The 14,510-nt window shown below is 39.6% G+C and overlaps 2 protein-coding genes across 3 annotated transcripts in view; one reads left to right on the plus strand and one right to left on the minus strand.

Moving 5' to 3' along the window:
- The window catches only part of LOC115222961 (importin subunit alpha-6), a 56,559-nt gene extending 48,035 nt beyond the window's left edge, over positions 1-8,524 (minus strand). The window contains exon 1 of one of the 2 annotated variants that reach the window (XM_029793384.2): positions 8,398-8,524. Coding sequence is in view for 1 of the 2 variants with exons in the window: in XM_029793373.2 (XP_029649233.1) it covers positions 8,170-8,199 (30 nt within the window). In the remaining variant the exon portion in view is untranslated. Of the gene's footprint in view, positions 1-8,169; positions 8,297-8,397 lie in introns of those variants that run through there. The other variant, XM_029793373.2, reaches the window with a different exon arrangement.
- LOC115222978 (coiled-coil domain-containing protein 58) overlaps positions 8,351-14,510 on the plus strand; it is a 31,485-nt gene continuing 25,325 nt past the window's right edge. Inside the window, exon 1 of the mRNA XM_029793404.2 lies at positions 8,351-8,488. Coding sequence (XP_029649264.1) covers positions 8,426-8,488 — 63 coding nt within the window. The 5' untranslated portion in view covers positions 8,351-8,425. The remainder of the gene's footprint in view (positions 8,489-14,510) is intronic.

Genomic DNA, 14,510 nt, shown 5'->3' on the forward strand with positions numbered 1-14,510 from the left:
TAAAGGCTTTCTTCACTCAGTATTAGTTTTAGTTCATAATGGTTAGAGTTCTTTTTGTATTGCTAAGTACTCGTTAACCTGGCGATTCTTTGGCTATGGTCCATATTTCTTTATTGGAGTAGGTTTGGTGAGGAGTTGGACTTCAGCTCAGACCAGCTTGGTATGTGATATGTTCTACGTAGGATGGAGTATTATAGATGCCAGTGTTTGAATGTTAGGTGTTATCATGCTGGTTTGAAACCTGACTTTCTGTTAGATGTTTGATATTACTGCCTTTCACCGTAGGTCAATTGATATAGATAGTTGATATTTACAATATTCATTAGCATCTGAAATATGGCCAACTAAATGAGGAAAGAAAACAGACCCTAGTTCTGTGTCTTGTTTGAATGGGGGAATTTTCAAACTCAGTGCCATCTAATCTATTACACAAGTAGGCTTTTTTACATTTCATGCTTTTGATGAAAATATTTGAATCACTAAAGTTCAAAAGTTATATAGTATAACAAGCAATAGGGTATCCTTCTATCTTCCAACATGACAACTGAAGTTGTCTCCTACAATTACAATGACTGTTAGCTGACATCAGATCTATCAATTAATCTTAATTATGAGGTATTTGTAGATATGATAATATCTGTCATGTTACCTACCAATAACTTAAGTCAGTTATGATTTCAATCCATTTTTTTTTTTTTTGCTATTTGCCTAGAACATAAATTTATGTACTTTCTCATGGTGTCTAAATATATATTTATATATTTTATTGTTTTGGTATGGCAAGAGAGACTGCACCCATGGTCTTCACTGGCCTCTGCTAAGACTAATGAGATTCATAGGATTATCGAGCAGCTGCAGGGGGCTGATGTTCTGAGTAGGATGAACTCAATGTAGTGGTTAGTACAAGAAATTGGAATCGACAGAAGATAGGTGATGAATAGAGAAGAGGCAAGCAAATTGGGAGTATTTGAGTGAAGGAGGTTGCACGAAACAGAGGCCTCTGTTGTAGTGATACAAAAAGCGGGGGAGGAGTCAACATGTCTGTTACTGTATGTGAGTGACTTCATGCTAATCAACGCAATTCAGTTGAAATAACTAGTTTGCTTTTTGCACAGAGTACATAAAGATACTAACATATAAGCAACTTTAAATAATCCCTACCCTAATACTAGCTAAAAAGAAACTTAAAAATAAAAATAGGGATGGAAACTATTCTTACTAAGTACAACACTAACAACATATTCCTAATATTTGTAGATTCAGGAAATGTGTTTCCAAATGCAATGTGGTTGGAGAGAAGTGTGTTCGCATGGATGAGGGTTCATTTGCAGTTAGTGATTCTGCGGGCTTGGAAGTGTCACTATGAAAGGATGCTAAATGTAGAGAATGCAATGGGAACAAGAGAGTCTGCCTAATGTGGATCCAGCAGAGGGACCAGCTATCTGAATAGACAGTAGCTTGGAAAAAAAAGCAATTAAGGATATGAAGACAGGGAAATCCCCCAGTTCATCAAGAATCACTGCTGAAATACTTAAGATATCTGGCAGAATGGGATAGGCCTAGTCACCTGCATAGTTAATCAGGTTGTTGACACTAGAGTCATTTCCAATGACTGGTGTATCAGCATTATAGTTAACTGCTACAAAAGTAAAGGTGACACATATACAGAAATAACTACAGAAGTATAAAATTGCTGGACCAGGTGATGGACCAAGTTTCAGAGAGGTTCATAGCTTAACTAATTAAGAAGAGAGCTAGTCTAGATGAAATGCACTTTGGTTTCATGCAAGAGAGAAGCACTACTGATGCTATATTCTGGTAAGGCTTGTAGTAAGACACAATAAAACAATTTATTTCACAGACTTTTGGAACAATACTGACTATACCCAATTTTTCACTTGACATTCAAGTTGTATGAGTTTATTATATAAATTTAATTGGCTTGTAGAATTTGGTCGCTTCAGCAGTACTAGTGTCTGTACTATGGAATTTATATCCAGCTTCATCTTAAAGGCAATTGAACACGTGTAAATATGTAGTAAGAGAAACCAAATCTATTCAGGTCTTTCACTATATTCTCGTCAGACTGAGGTCTAAAATTTCATGTTTGAACACATTAAAAGTCTCTGTTGCACACAATTGTTCAGAGTTCTAAAAGTCTGTAAAATAAATTGTTTTATTAGAATATAACAAGAAATTATTGCCTTCTGATTCTTTCTGCTCATAGTTGACTTTCTTGAATAAAACTAACAAGCACTATGACCTGGCAATGCCAGGTCATAGTGCTAGTGCATGCATATACAGCTGTGTGCATGCGCACATACACGCGAGTACTGTCCAAATCTCAGACCAATCACATACAGCTAGCTGGCATTCAATCGGGCATTTTGATTGGGTTTTGGATAGAAAACTCAAAAAAAAGTCACTTCTATTGATTTTTTAATGGCTTTGCGGGGTGACTGGGGAAATGTAAAGATGTGCATGACCACCCTTGGATGGCTTTGAATGACCATAGAAAGTGCAAGCCCTCTAACTGAAAAATAGTGGATTTGTATAAAGGATACAAATTGTCTGTCCTTGTTTGTCCCCTCTGTGTTTAGCCCCTTGTGGGTAGTAAAGAAATATGTATAAAGGATACACACACACAGACAGACATTTTGCCGTTTATATATATAGAGATGTTTGTACCAATTAAATTTATCAGGGTTATTTGAATGTATATTCTGACAACCTTTGCATATTGATTTATAAGGTGTTTAATAACTTTCTGTACCGCGTCATATTTCTGACTATCTTACTTTTTACTAAAGGCTACTCCAGAGAAGTATTTAGCCAAAAATAAACCTCTGTACTTGGCTTTTGTTGATATGGAGAAATACTTTTTGACATGGTCCCCTGCTAATGGTTGGTGAGAGCTGTACAGGGATGCTACCATCATCATTTAACACCTGTTGTCCATGCTGGCACCCTCGAAGGCTGTGCCAGGATCCAGTCTGAGTTGTCAAGGTTTACTATGGTTGGATGCCCTTCCTAATGCCAACCACTCTGAGAGCATAATGTGTGCATTTACGTGCCACTGGCATGAGTGCCATTTGTGTGACACCGGTATCTGCCACGACTGATTTTGCTTGGCTTCATGGGTCTTCTTCAAGCATGACACAATGCCAAAGGTCTTGGTCATTGCCTCCATGAGGCCCAACACTCGAAAGGAGCTCAGCTACTTTGCCTCCATGAGGCCCAATGCTCAAAAGGAACTCAGCCACCTTGCCTCTGTGAGGCCTGCTCGAAAGGAACTCAGCCACCCCACCTCCACGAGGCCCAGCACTCAAAAGGAACTCAGCCATTTTGTCTCCATCAGACCCAACACTCGAAAGGTACTCAGCTGGCAGAAACGTTAGCACGCCGGGCGAAATGCTTAGCGGTATTTCGTCTGCCGTTACATTCTGAGTTCAAATTCCGCCGAGGTCGACTTTGCCTTTCATCCTTTCGGGGTCGATAAATTAAGTACCAGTTACGCACTGGGGTCGATATAATCGACTTAATCCGTTTGTCTGTCCTTGTTTGTCCCCTCTGTGTTTAGCCCCTTGTGGGTAGTAAAGAAATAGGTACTCAGCCACTTTGCCTCCATCAGGCCCAATGTTCAATGGTTCATTTTTTTTTTATGTGCCATCAGCATGGATGTACTTGGCTTGACGGGTCCTCTTAAGCAGAGCACTTCACCAAAGGTCTTGGTGACTAGACATTGCCTCTGCGAGGTTCAAAGTTTGAAGGTCATGCTTCACCACATCATCCTATGTCTTCCTGGGTCTATCTTTACCACAGGTTCCTTCCACAGAGTTTAGCACTTATTTACACAACTGTCCTCATCCATATGCATCACACGACCAACCCAGCACAGTCGTCTCTCTTGCACACATCTAATTCCTCTTATGCCTAACTTTTCTCTCAAGATACTTACACTGTCGAACATGCACATTGTACATCCAGCGAAGTATACTGGCGTCATTTCTCTCAAGCTTACGTATGTACTCGGCTGTAATAGCCCATGTTTCACTGCCATGCAGCATAGCTGTTCGCACACAGTAAAGTGAAAGTCAGCAATGAGTATAGCAATGAATTTAGTGTACAGGTAGGAGTTTACCAAGGTTTGGTTCTCAGCTCTCTTTTGTTCATCATAGTCCTCCAGGACATAACAGAGGAATTTAACTGGCTACCCTTGGGAGTTCCTCCATGTTGATACCTTGTTCTTATAGCTGAATCGCTACTAAAATTGGAGAAGAAATTTCAGGTGTGGAAGCAAGGTCTGGAACCAGAGTTAATTTAGTAAAGACCAAAGTTCTAATAAGTAGGAACACAGACAAATCACAAATCTGTTCAGGGAGATGGCCCTGCTCGATATGTAGAAAAGGTGTAGGTAGAAACTCCATAAGGTATACCCAGTGCAAGTTATGAGCAGTGTCAGAGGAAGTGGTTAGTCTTTGTGTGTGGCAGATGTGCAGGTACAATATGCACTAAAAATAGATTTCCTCAAATGCCTAGTGGGATACTAAGAAGTAGTAGATAGCTTTTGTTACTTAGGTGACCAAGTCAGCAGTGGAGGAGGATGCTCTGACAGTGTAGCTGTTAGAATAAGAACAGGCTGGGCAAAGTTCAGAGAACTTCTACTTTGTTGGTAACAAAGAGCCTCTCTGTCAGAAAGGCAGATTGTATGATGCTTGTTTCAACAGTCATGCTACATGGTAGTGAAACATGGGCTGTGACTACAGAGGACATGCAAAGGCTTGGAAGAAATGAACCCAGCATGCTCTACTGGATGTGTGACAGTGCAAATGTTTTAAAAGAAAAACTGAGTATAAGAGACTTCAGATGTAGTGTGCAAGAGAGAAGAATGCACTAGTATGGCCATGTGATATGTATAGATAAAGACAGCTGTGCAAAGTGCCAATCTCTAATCGTGGAGTGAACGTGGGGAAGGGGTAGATCCAGGAAGATGTGGGACGAAAGGGGAGGAAATATGATTTTCAGTTGTTGAGCCTCATGGAGGCAATGACAAGTGACCGAGAGTTCAGGTGATTTGCTCTGCTTGAGAATATACATCAAGCTAAGGGGATTCTGGTCATTGCTTTAGTAACACAAAAAGGGAACCCGTGCAGGTGATGTGTAAAGGGAAACCGTGCTGGTGATGTGTAAAGGGAAATCGTGCAGGTGATGCATAAAGGGAGACCGTGCCGGTGATGCATAAAGGGAGACCGTGCCGGTGATGCATAAAGGGAGACCGTGCCGGTGATGCATAAAGGGGAACCATGTCGGTGATGCGTAAATGGAACCAGTACCGATGACACATAAAAAACACCCAGTACACCCTCTAAAGTGGTTAGCGTTAGGAAGGGCATCCAGTTGTAGAAACCAAACCCAAACAGATGACTGGAGCAGGTTCAGCTCTCTGGCTTATCAGCTCCAGTCAAACCGTTTAACCCATGCCAGCACGGAAACAGACGTATGATGGCGATAATGATGATGGTCATTTTTAGTATAATACTAGGTTAGTTCCTTTTGTTTGAACATTCTAACTTCGAATGTTTAAGTGTTTGTACGACCAACCCAACTACTATTATCTCTATCATCATATTGTGGCCAAGGCAGCCTCTTCAACAATTCCTATGCTTGTTTAATAAAGAGTAAACTAGTTTTGTATCCTTTTTAATATAAATCTTAATCATGATATGCAATTATCTACATTATTCTAGGGTGATAAAAGAAACAAGGAGAGCAATGTGTTTTAAACAATTTTGATTGTGGCATAAAAGAGAACACAGATAACACGAGTTACTTTGGATACAGGCCAACCAGCTGAGAGAAACTCGTTTCCTATTCTGTCAGAGACACTTAGCATTTGTGAACTTTGCCAAACACGTAGTTCGAAGTTGTTCATCCCAATTAAAACCTCACCGAGCAAACTTATGATCAAAAGCATTCCAATCGTGACCATCCTGTCTTTTTTTAGTATACATAGGACTATATCATCTAATGTATACTATCCATATGCAAAGCAGAAGATTGATATGAGGAATATTTGGCAGTTATTTTTAGCGACCACTTAAAGTATTCTTGGTTAGCTTTATAACCACAGGTAATAATACACCCAGTTTGTAACGGCAAATGTCCTGTGAGAATGAATAATTTGTGTCTGTATGATTCCTTCAGCTGAAGAAACTACTCCTAATATAGACCAGGATCCTATTCAAAAGGAGAGTTGTCTCCATACTATAAAAACTAGATATATGCATCATTTGCCTCTTGGATCCTTGTTATTTAGTAAAAGTATTATCCTTTATCTTTTATGGTCAATGAAAAACAATCGTGGATATTTTTCAGTAGAATTTTAAACGAATTGGCCTGAAGCTTTTGCCAAAAAAAAAAAAAAAATGCGAAGAACAAAGACTTCCAAAATAAGACAGCTACGCCAAAATGTCTTTAAATATTTCATCATTTAGTCATTGCTGTAAGTTTTATCTTGTGACATAATTATAGGAAGTGAAAACCAACAAAATATGGAAATGTCGGAATTTTTTTTTTTACAAAGAAATTCATTAAAATCACACAAAAAAATCATTAAAAAAACGTTTTTATCCACTCGTATCCTTAGAAATTTTTATTTAAAAAAGCAAAAAAAAGCTTAAAATTGTGAACTATTAACAGAAGAGTAAAAATAAGGTAAAGAAAATAATGAAGTGAAGAGTGAATGATACGTTGTATCATACATGCATCGACGCAAACTGTCTGCCGTGTAGCTTTAGAATACGTAGCTTAAATGCATATATACGAAAGAGTGTGTGTGTGGGTATATATATTGATATATATGTGTGTGTGTGGATGGGGAAGCATATGTTACATAAATGTGATACGTATCTAGTATCCGAATATATTCGAACACATGTAATTTATGTTAGAAATGTATATATAGCTCCGAACCTCAGGACAACTCGATGATTTATAAAATGATGGGAAGAAGAGTGGCAGGCAATTTATAAATCAATGAAGTCCTATTAAATCTAATCTACTTAATATCAAACTGATATTGTGAAGTAAGATGAGGTGGGGGGAAAATATCAAATCGGTAAAAAAAAAAAAAAACCAGTTTTAAGGAACGAAACAGATGAGGAAGAAATCTGGTTTAACTAAATTTTCACGCTGAAAAAAAAAAAAAAAAAATTCTACCAAATATATTTCCTTTTATAAATTAAGGAACGTGCTGTGTGTGTGTGTGTGTGTGTATGTATATAGATTGTCAGGGATATATAATACGCATGATTGTTTTATTGGTAGATAAAGAATACAGGAACAAAAAAGAAACAACTGCAGAATTATTCGAAGACAAGACAGAAATAGAGACAAGATAAAAACGACAAATTACCAAGAGATATATATAACCATGCACATTCTTTATAGACCATAGCTTACTTGGAACTAACAATATGGCTACAGCTCTGGTGTGACTACTTAAATGAGGAATTTTAGCGAAGACAAAAGCAATTGCTTCATAATTAAGGATGTATCGATATCACTTCAGTGTTAGTTATTGTTAAAATCTTTCTTTTTGAACAGGAATTAATCGGTATATTCAGTAATTATGGAATTGGGGAAGGTGGGGGGTCTGGTCACTGCTGAAGTAGTGTGATCCTCACTGGAGACAATCAAGAAATGTGTGAGTGTGTAATTAAGAAATTATTTGTTATAAACTAAAATAAATCAATAAAGGAATGATATTCTAAAGATTTACTACTTAAAAAAGTCAGATTGAATTATTAAGATTCTAATGAAACGTTTAAAGCATAGGAGTCGATGAAAGATTAAATCACAAGAGATTAATATACAGAAATAGGATTTTAGTCTAAACTAATTTTTAAAATATGCACATATCTTACTATATTTAAGTATGTTTGTTTGAGAATAAATTAAAAATTATGATTTATTACAATATCAAAGGAAAGCTGCTAAAATTTGGAAATAAGACTAAGACGCATATATAAAAATTATAAGTATCAAGCCTTCGGTTATTTCAAGAATATTGCTCGAGACCGGAGACTTTCAGTGACAATATTCTTTTATAAAATTATAAGTTAATGTCTAATAATTTACTGGTTATTCGCAATTATTTTTTAATCTTACCGTGACGGCCACCTGTCGAAGAAATCTCATAAGACATCCACAAAATAAATAATAAGCTTTGGCAATTCCTGTATCTTCGTCGACTGAACGATATTGAGCATGCGTGTAATTATGTAAATCAGACCAGCTTAAAAACTAATATAGTTCCTCAAATATATTGTGAAAGGGTAAAATAAAGCTATAACTTTTCGTATTAAAAAAAATATTATGAAGTTATAAGAAACTTGCCGCAGATTCTCGTCGAAAGGTTAGTTCAATGACAAATATGGCGACCTCCAGTGATTTGACTATCACGTGCGATGAGTTTCTCTTGTTTCAGGTTTGTTACGATTATCGTCCTCTTGACTCTATTATTCTTTTTTCCTATGTACATAGAGAGTGGAAGTCTGTTATGCAGTTTATTTTATTTTATAATGAAAACTTATATACATTTCCGTCCGGGATAATTTTTTTTCTCCGTATTTTGCTCCCTACATGTTATGTACAAGGTTAAAAGAAGTTATATGTTTAAGCGTTATTTCTTGTTTTTGAAAAGTAACTCAAATCTACTATAAGCTTATGTAATATATGGAATTACATATATGAGGTTCATATTTTAATGATTTGTTTAACTCTGAGTATACAGTATTATAGTACAATAAATTGGAAATTAGGTGCCGACGGCCTGGCCTTAATCACCCGGCCACCGGATTGCCCCCCCCCCCCACCTATTTAGCAAACAAAAATACGTAGGTCTCTGACTTGCCAACGACATGCTGAGGCTTAATCCAACAGTGGCCTGATATCGGCTGAATGGAATTAGTAAACTAATATTGATTATGTATGTGTGTGTGAATGCTGTAGTTGCACCAGCATTACAGAGGTTACCATGTCTTCGACGGACAGGGTTGAAGGATCCTCTCGACCCGTTGTTGTCTGCGTCCTGGGTACGTTTTTGTCATGGCACCAACACTAGTGAAATTGCCTTGTAACCTGCAAGACAAACGAGTCTTCGTCACTATATACTGTCTCTGTTCGATCAGGTGAGGTGCAGTGGCGTAACTAGTGGGTGTTGCCTGCACAGCCCTTGATTTTCCTGCCTCCCTCACCAGGCTCCCCAAGCATATATAGCACACTCAAAAGTGCGGCCCTGCCAAGTGGGTAGAAGAGTCAGTGCAGATGAACTAAGGTAATATGGAGAAAGATGTGTATAGGTGACAAGATGGTAGAAGACAGAAATGGAAGAGCCTGCTAGAAGAAATAATGACCAGATGTAATAAAAGAAACCAATGCTACTACATGAATAGTCATAGAATTAGTAGTAAGAAAGAATGTGATAGAAGTCAGTTTAATGTCCATTTTTCTTGCTGGCATGGATTGGATTGTTTGCTAAAGTCCATTGAGTTGGATGACTGTTATGCTTCAATGTCTGCTTTGGCATTGGCTCTATAAGTTGGATGCCCTTCTCTTAGCATATTTTTGCTGCATTTATGCATATTATATAAGCCATAAAAAGTGTTCTGATTTTTTTTTTTTATCTCTAAGTTTCTTGTCTGCTGAAAATAAGATAGGATAATTGTGGTGAAGGCACCTATTTCTTTACTACCCACAAGGAGCTAAACATAGAGTGGACAGACAACGGATTAAGTCGATTACATCAACCCCAGTGCGTAACTGGTACTTAATTTATTGACCCCGAAAGGATGAAAGGCAAAGTCGACCACGACGGAATTTGAACTCACAACGTAACGGCAGACAAAATACCTCTAAGCATTTCGCCCGGCGTGCTAACGTTTCTGCCAGCTCGCCAGACACCTATTGAGGTGGAAACAAGTCTACATCTGTCCTCTTGTCTTCAGACAATCAAACTGCCTTTTCTTGAATAGCATGACAATTTTGGAGACTTCTTGATTCTTCAGATTATCTCCCCCTCCTCATTTTGAGCTGATATCAATTGCCAACACGCAATTGGTCTGCTTTCTTTGGAAGCGGAGATGATTTCAATAAATCTAGAATTCATCCTGTATGTTATTCATTATACCCTTCTTCATCTATGTATGTATAAACTGTACAAAAGGAAAATCAGATATATTGTGCAAGAGGGAAGACTACATTGGTACAGGCATGTGATGCTTGTGAATGATGCTTATAATAGTTGTATAAAAAAAGTGCATAACCCTCAAAGGGAATGGAACCTGCAGAAGATTATGGAAGATTTGGGACAAAGTGATGGAGACTGATTTGAAGTTTAGAAAGGAGATGACCAAGGACAGTGTTGATTAGTAACATACAGTGACAAATCATCATCATCATCATCGTTTAGCGTCCGTTTTCCATGCTAGCATGGGTTGGACGGTTCTACTGGGGTCTGTGAAGCCAGGAGGCTTCATCAGGCCCAGTCAAATCTGGCAGAGTTTCTACGGCTGGATGCCCTTCCTGATGCCAACCACTCCGTGAGTGTAGTGGGTGCTTTTTACGTGCCACCCGCACAGGTGCCAGACAGAGCTGGCAAACGGCCACGAACGGATGGTGCTTTTTATGTGCCACCGGCACGAGGGCCAGGCGGGGCTGGCAACGGACATGAAATGTACAGTAAAAATGGTGGTAGTGAGGCATATGTATATATTTCTATTATATATATCAAAGACTCTTCCATTTTTCCTGAGCGTCAAACTAATGTAACTTGTTTGTTGTTCCTTCACCTGTCTCAGTCTTTTTCTTTTGTAAAATTTTGAACTATATATATATATATATATATATATATATGTATATATATGGCCATGTGGCGAGAATGGATGAAGATAGTTGTGTGAAAAAGTGCCACACCCTAGCTGTTGAGGGAACCTGTGGAAGAGGCAGACCTAGGAAAACCTGGGATGAGGTGGTGAAGCACGACCTTCGAACTTTAGGTCTCACCAAGGAAATGACTAGAGACCGAGACCTTTGGAAGTATGTTGTGCGTGAGAAGACCCGGCAGGACAAGTGAGACCATAACTCATGGCCTCAGTCCACTTATTTATACCTTTCCTTCTTGGGACACAAAACTCTACTTGTGAAGACCTGTTGAGGCAAGTGAAAATCAAAATCAAAATCGATCAACATGAATGGAAATTGTAGCTGTGATACCAGTGCCGGTGGCACATAAGAGAACCATCCGAACGTGGCCGTTGCCAGTGCCGCCCTGACTGGCTTCCGTGCCGGTGACATGTAAAAAGCACCATCCGATTATTGCCGTTTGCCAGCCTCGCCTGGCCTCCGTGCTGGTGGCACGTAAAAAGCACCATCCGATTGTGGCCGTTTTCCAGCCTGGCCTGGCCTCCATGCCGGTGGCACGTAAAAAGCACCCACTACACTCATGGAGTGGTTGGCGTTAGGAAGGGCATCCAGCCGTAGAAACATTGCCAGATCAGACTGGGCCTGGTGCAGCCTTCTGGCTTCCCAGACCCCAGTTGCACCGTCCAACCCATGCCAGCATGGAAAACGGATGCTAAACGATGATGATGATGATATATATATATCTTTGGCTTTTGTTGACATGAAAAAAGCCTTTGACAGCTCCTCCCCTCTTTATCAGGCAGTCAGTATAGAAGCTAGGGATTGATGAGTGGTGATGAGAGCTGTACAAGTCATGTACAGGGATGCTGTCAGTAAGGCAAAAGTCAGCAATGAGTTTAGTGTGTACAGGTAGGAGTTCACCAAGGATTGGTTCCTCAGCCCCTTCTTGTTCATCATCATCCTCTAGATCATAACAGAAATTTAAGACTGGCTACCCTTGGGAACTCCTCTGTGCTGATCACCTTGTTCTTATAGCTGAATCACTACCAGAACTAGAGACAACATTTCAGGTGTGGAAGCAAGGGGTTTTAGAGTTAATTTAACAAAGACCAAAGTCCTAGTAAGTAGGAACACAGACAAATCACAAATCCCTTCAGGGAGATGGCCCTGCTCAATATGTAGAAAAGGTGTAGGTAGAAACTCTTTAAGGTGTATCTAATGCAAGTTTTGGATACATAAGTGGTGTAGCAGTGTCACAGGAAGGTTAACAGAGAAAGTAGTCTTCTGTGCAGCAAATATGCAGGTACAATAAACACTGAAAATGCAGGCAATATACTTCCTCAAATGCTCAGGGGGATCCTTAAAAGCAGTAGATAGCTTCTGTTACCAAGGTGACCAAGCTAACAACGGTGGAGGAAGTTCTGAAAGCATAGTTGCTAGAATAAGAATGGGCTGGGCAAAGTTTGGAGAGCTCTACATATGTTAGCAACAAAGGGTCTCTCCCTCAGAGTGAAGGGCAGATAGTATTGCCTGTGTGTATGTACAGCTATGTTGCATGACAGTGAAATATAGACTGTGACTACAGAGGACTTGTGAAGGCTTGAAAGAAATGAAACTAGCATGCTCTACTGGATGTGCTGGTGCCATATAAAAAGTGACTGTGCTGGTGCCACGTAAAAAGCACCTGTGCTGGTGCCACATAAAAAAACGTCTGTGTTGGTGCCACGTAAAAAGTGCTTGTGCTGGTGCCACATAAAATGCTTCTGCTGGCGTCATGTAAAATGCACTTTTACTGGTGTCATGTAAAAAGCGCCTTTGCTGGTGTCATGTAAAAAATACCCAGTACACTCTGTAAAGTGGCTGGTGTTAGGAAAGGCATCCACCCATAGAAACCTTGCCAAAACCAAACAACTGGAGCCTGATGTAGCTCTCTGGCTTGCCAGCTCCTGTCAAACTGTCTAACTCATGCCAGCATTGAAAGTGGATGTTAAATAATGAATATAAGTACATCAACATCAAAATAAAAATCAAATGGATATTGTAGTTGTGATACAGTGCCGGTGGCACGGGCCTCACAGAGGCAATGACGAAAGACCAAGACCTCTGAGATATACTGTAACTGCAAAAACCAGACAAATGAAGTGAGTTCATGGCTCGCAGGATGGCCTGCTGTGCTAACATTGGATCGTAGGGTGACCTGCTGTGCTTGAGGGGACCTATTGAGTCAAGTATGTCAACATCAAAATAAAAATCAAATGGAAATTGTAGCTATGATACCAGTGCTGGTGGCACGTAAAAAGCACCATCCGAATGTGGCTGATGCCAGCGCCACCTGACTGGCGTCCGTATCAGTGACACGTAAAAAGCACCAACCAATCACGGCTGTTGCCAGCCTCCTCCGGCTCCTGTGCCAGTGGCATGAAAAAGCCCCCACTACACTTACGGAGTGGTTGGTGTTAAGAAAGGCATCCAGCTGTAGAAACACTGCCAGATCAGACTGGAGCCTGGTGCAGCCTCCTGGCTTCCCAGACCCCGATCGAACCGGCCAACCCATGCTTGCATGGAAAACGGATGTTAAACGATGATGATGATGATAATGATGATGAATGAGCAAAGCAAGAAAAAAAACACAACTAAGAGAAGTTTTAACAAAAGTGTTATTACTTGAAAGACAAAAGGACTTTAACATTTCAGATGCTAGTCTTTCATCAGAAAAATGGGGAAGGCAGGAAGGTGGTGAAAGGAAAAGAAGGTAAAAGAAAAATGCTTAGGGACTAAGTGGGAATATAATACTGTGAAGAGGTTGGATGCTGTGTTCATGTATAGGAAAGTGTAAGGAGATGGCATAGGGGGAGGTTTGTGAGTGGTGTGGCATGTGGATGGATAGGAGAGAGTGGAGTTGAGCAAGACTGGGATAGGTGGTGTTAGGGAGGAAGGTGAATAGGAGGGAATGTGATATAGGTATGGCTGTGATTAGTGAATTCTTCACTTTTCTCTTTGCAGCAATTCCTTAGAACCACATTTTCTGACCTGCTAAAATGTATATGTATATATCTGTTTATATATATATATATGTGTGTGTGTGTGTGTGTATCATCGTCATAATCATTTAATGTCCGTTTTCCATGCTGATATGGGTTAGATGGTTCGACTGAAAACTGGTAAGCTGGAGGGCTGCACCAGGTTCCAGTCTGGTTTGGTTTCTACAGCTGGATGCCCTTGCTGATGCCAACCATTTTACAGAGTGTACCGAGTACTTTTTATGTGTCACCAGCACCCACACCGGTACTTTTTACATAGCGCCTTGGTTTTAGGATTTCAATTCTGTTATTTGTGGTGGATGGGTCTTGTGAAGTACAGCAATGTGCCACATATCTCGGTCTCTTTTTATCTCCTTCGTAAGATTCAATGTTTTGAGATCAACCTTGTTTGAAATATAATGAAGTAATTTACATAATAGAATTCTATGAACTATGTACTCTATTCTTGTAGCTGGGTTGCTTGCTATCATGTTTACTAGTACAATAATAGTGTACATAGTGAAGACTTTCACAAGGTTCATCACAATTTTTGTTTTTAACTAGTTT

Source organism: Octopus sinensis, linkage group LG2, assembly GCF_006345805.1.
Source record: "Octopus sinensis linkage group LG2, ASM634580v1, whole genome shotgun sequence".
NCBI lineage: Eukaryota > Metazoa > Mollusca > Cephalopoda > Octopoda > Octopodidae > Octopus > Octopus sinensis.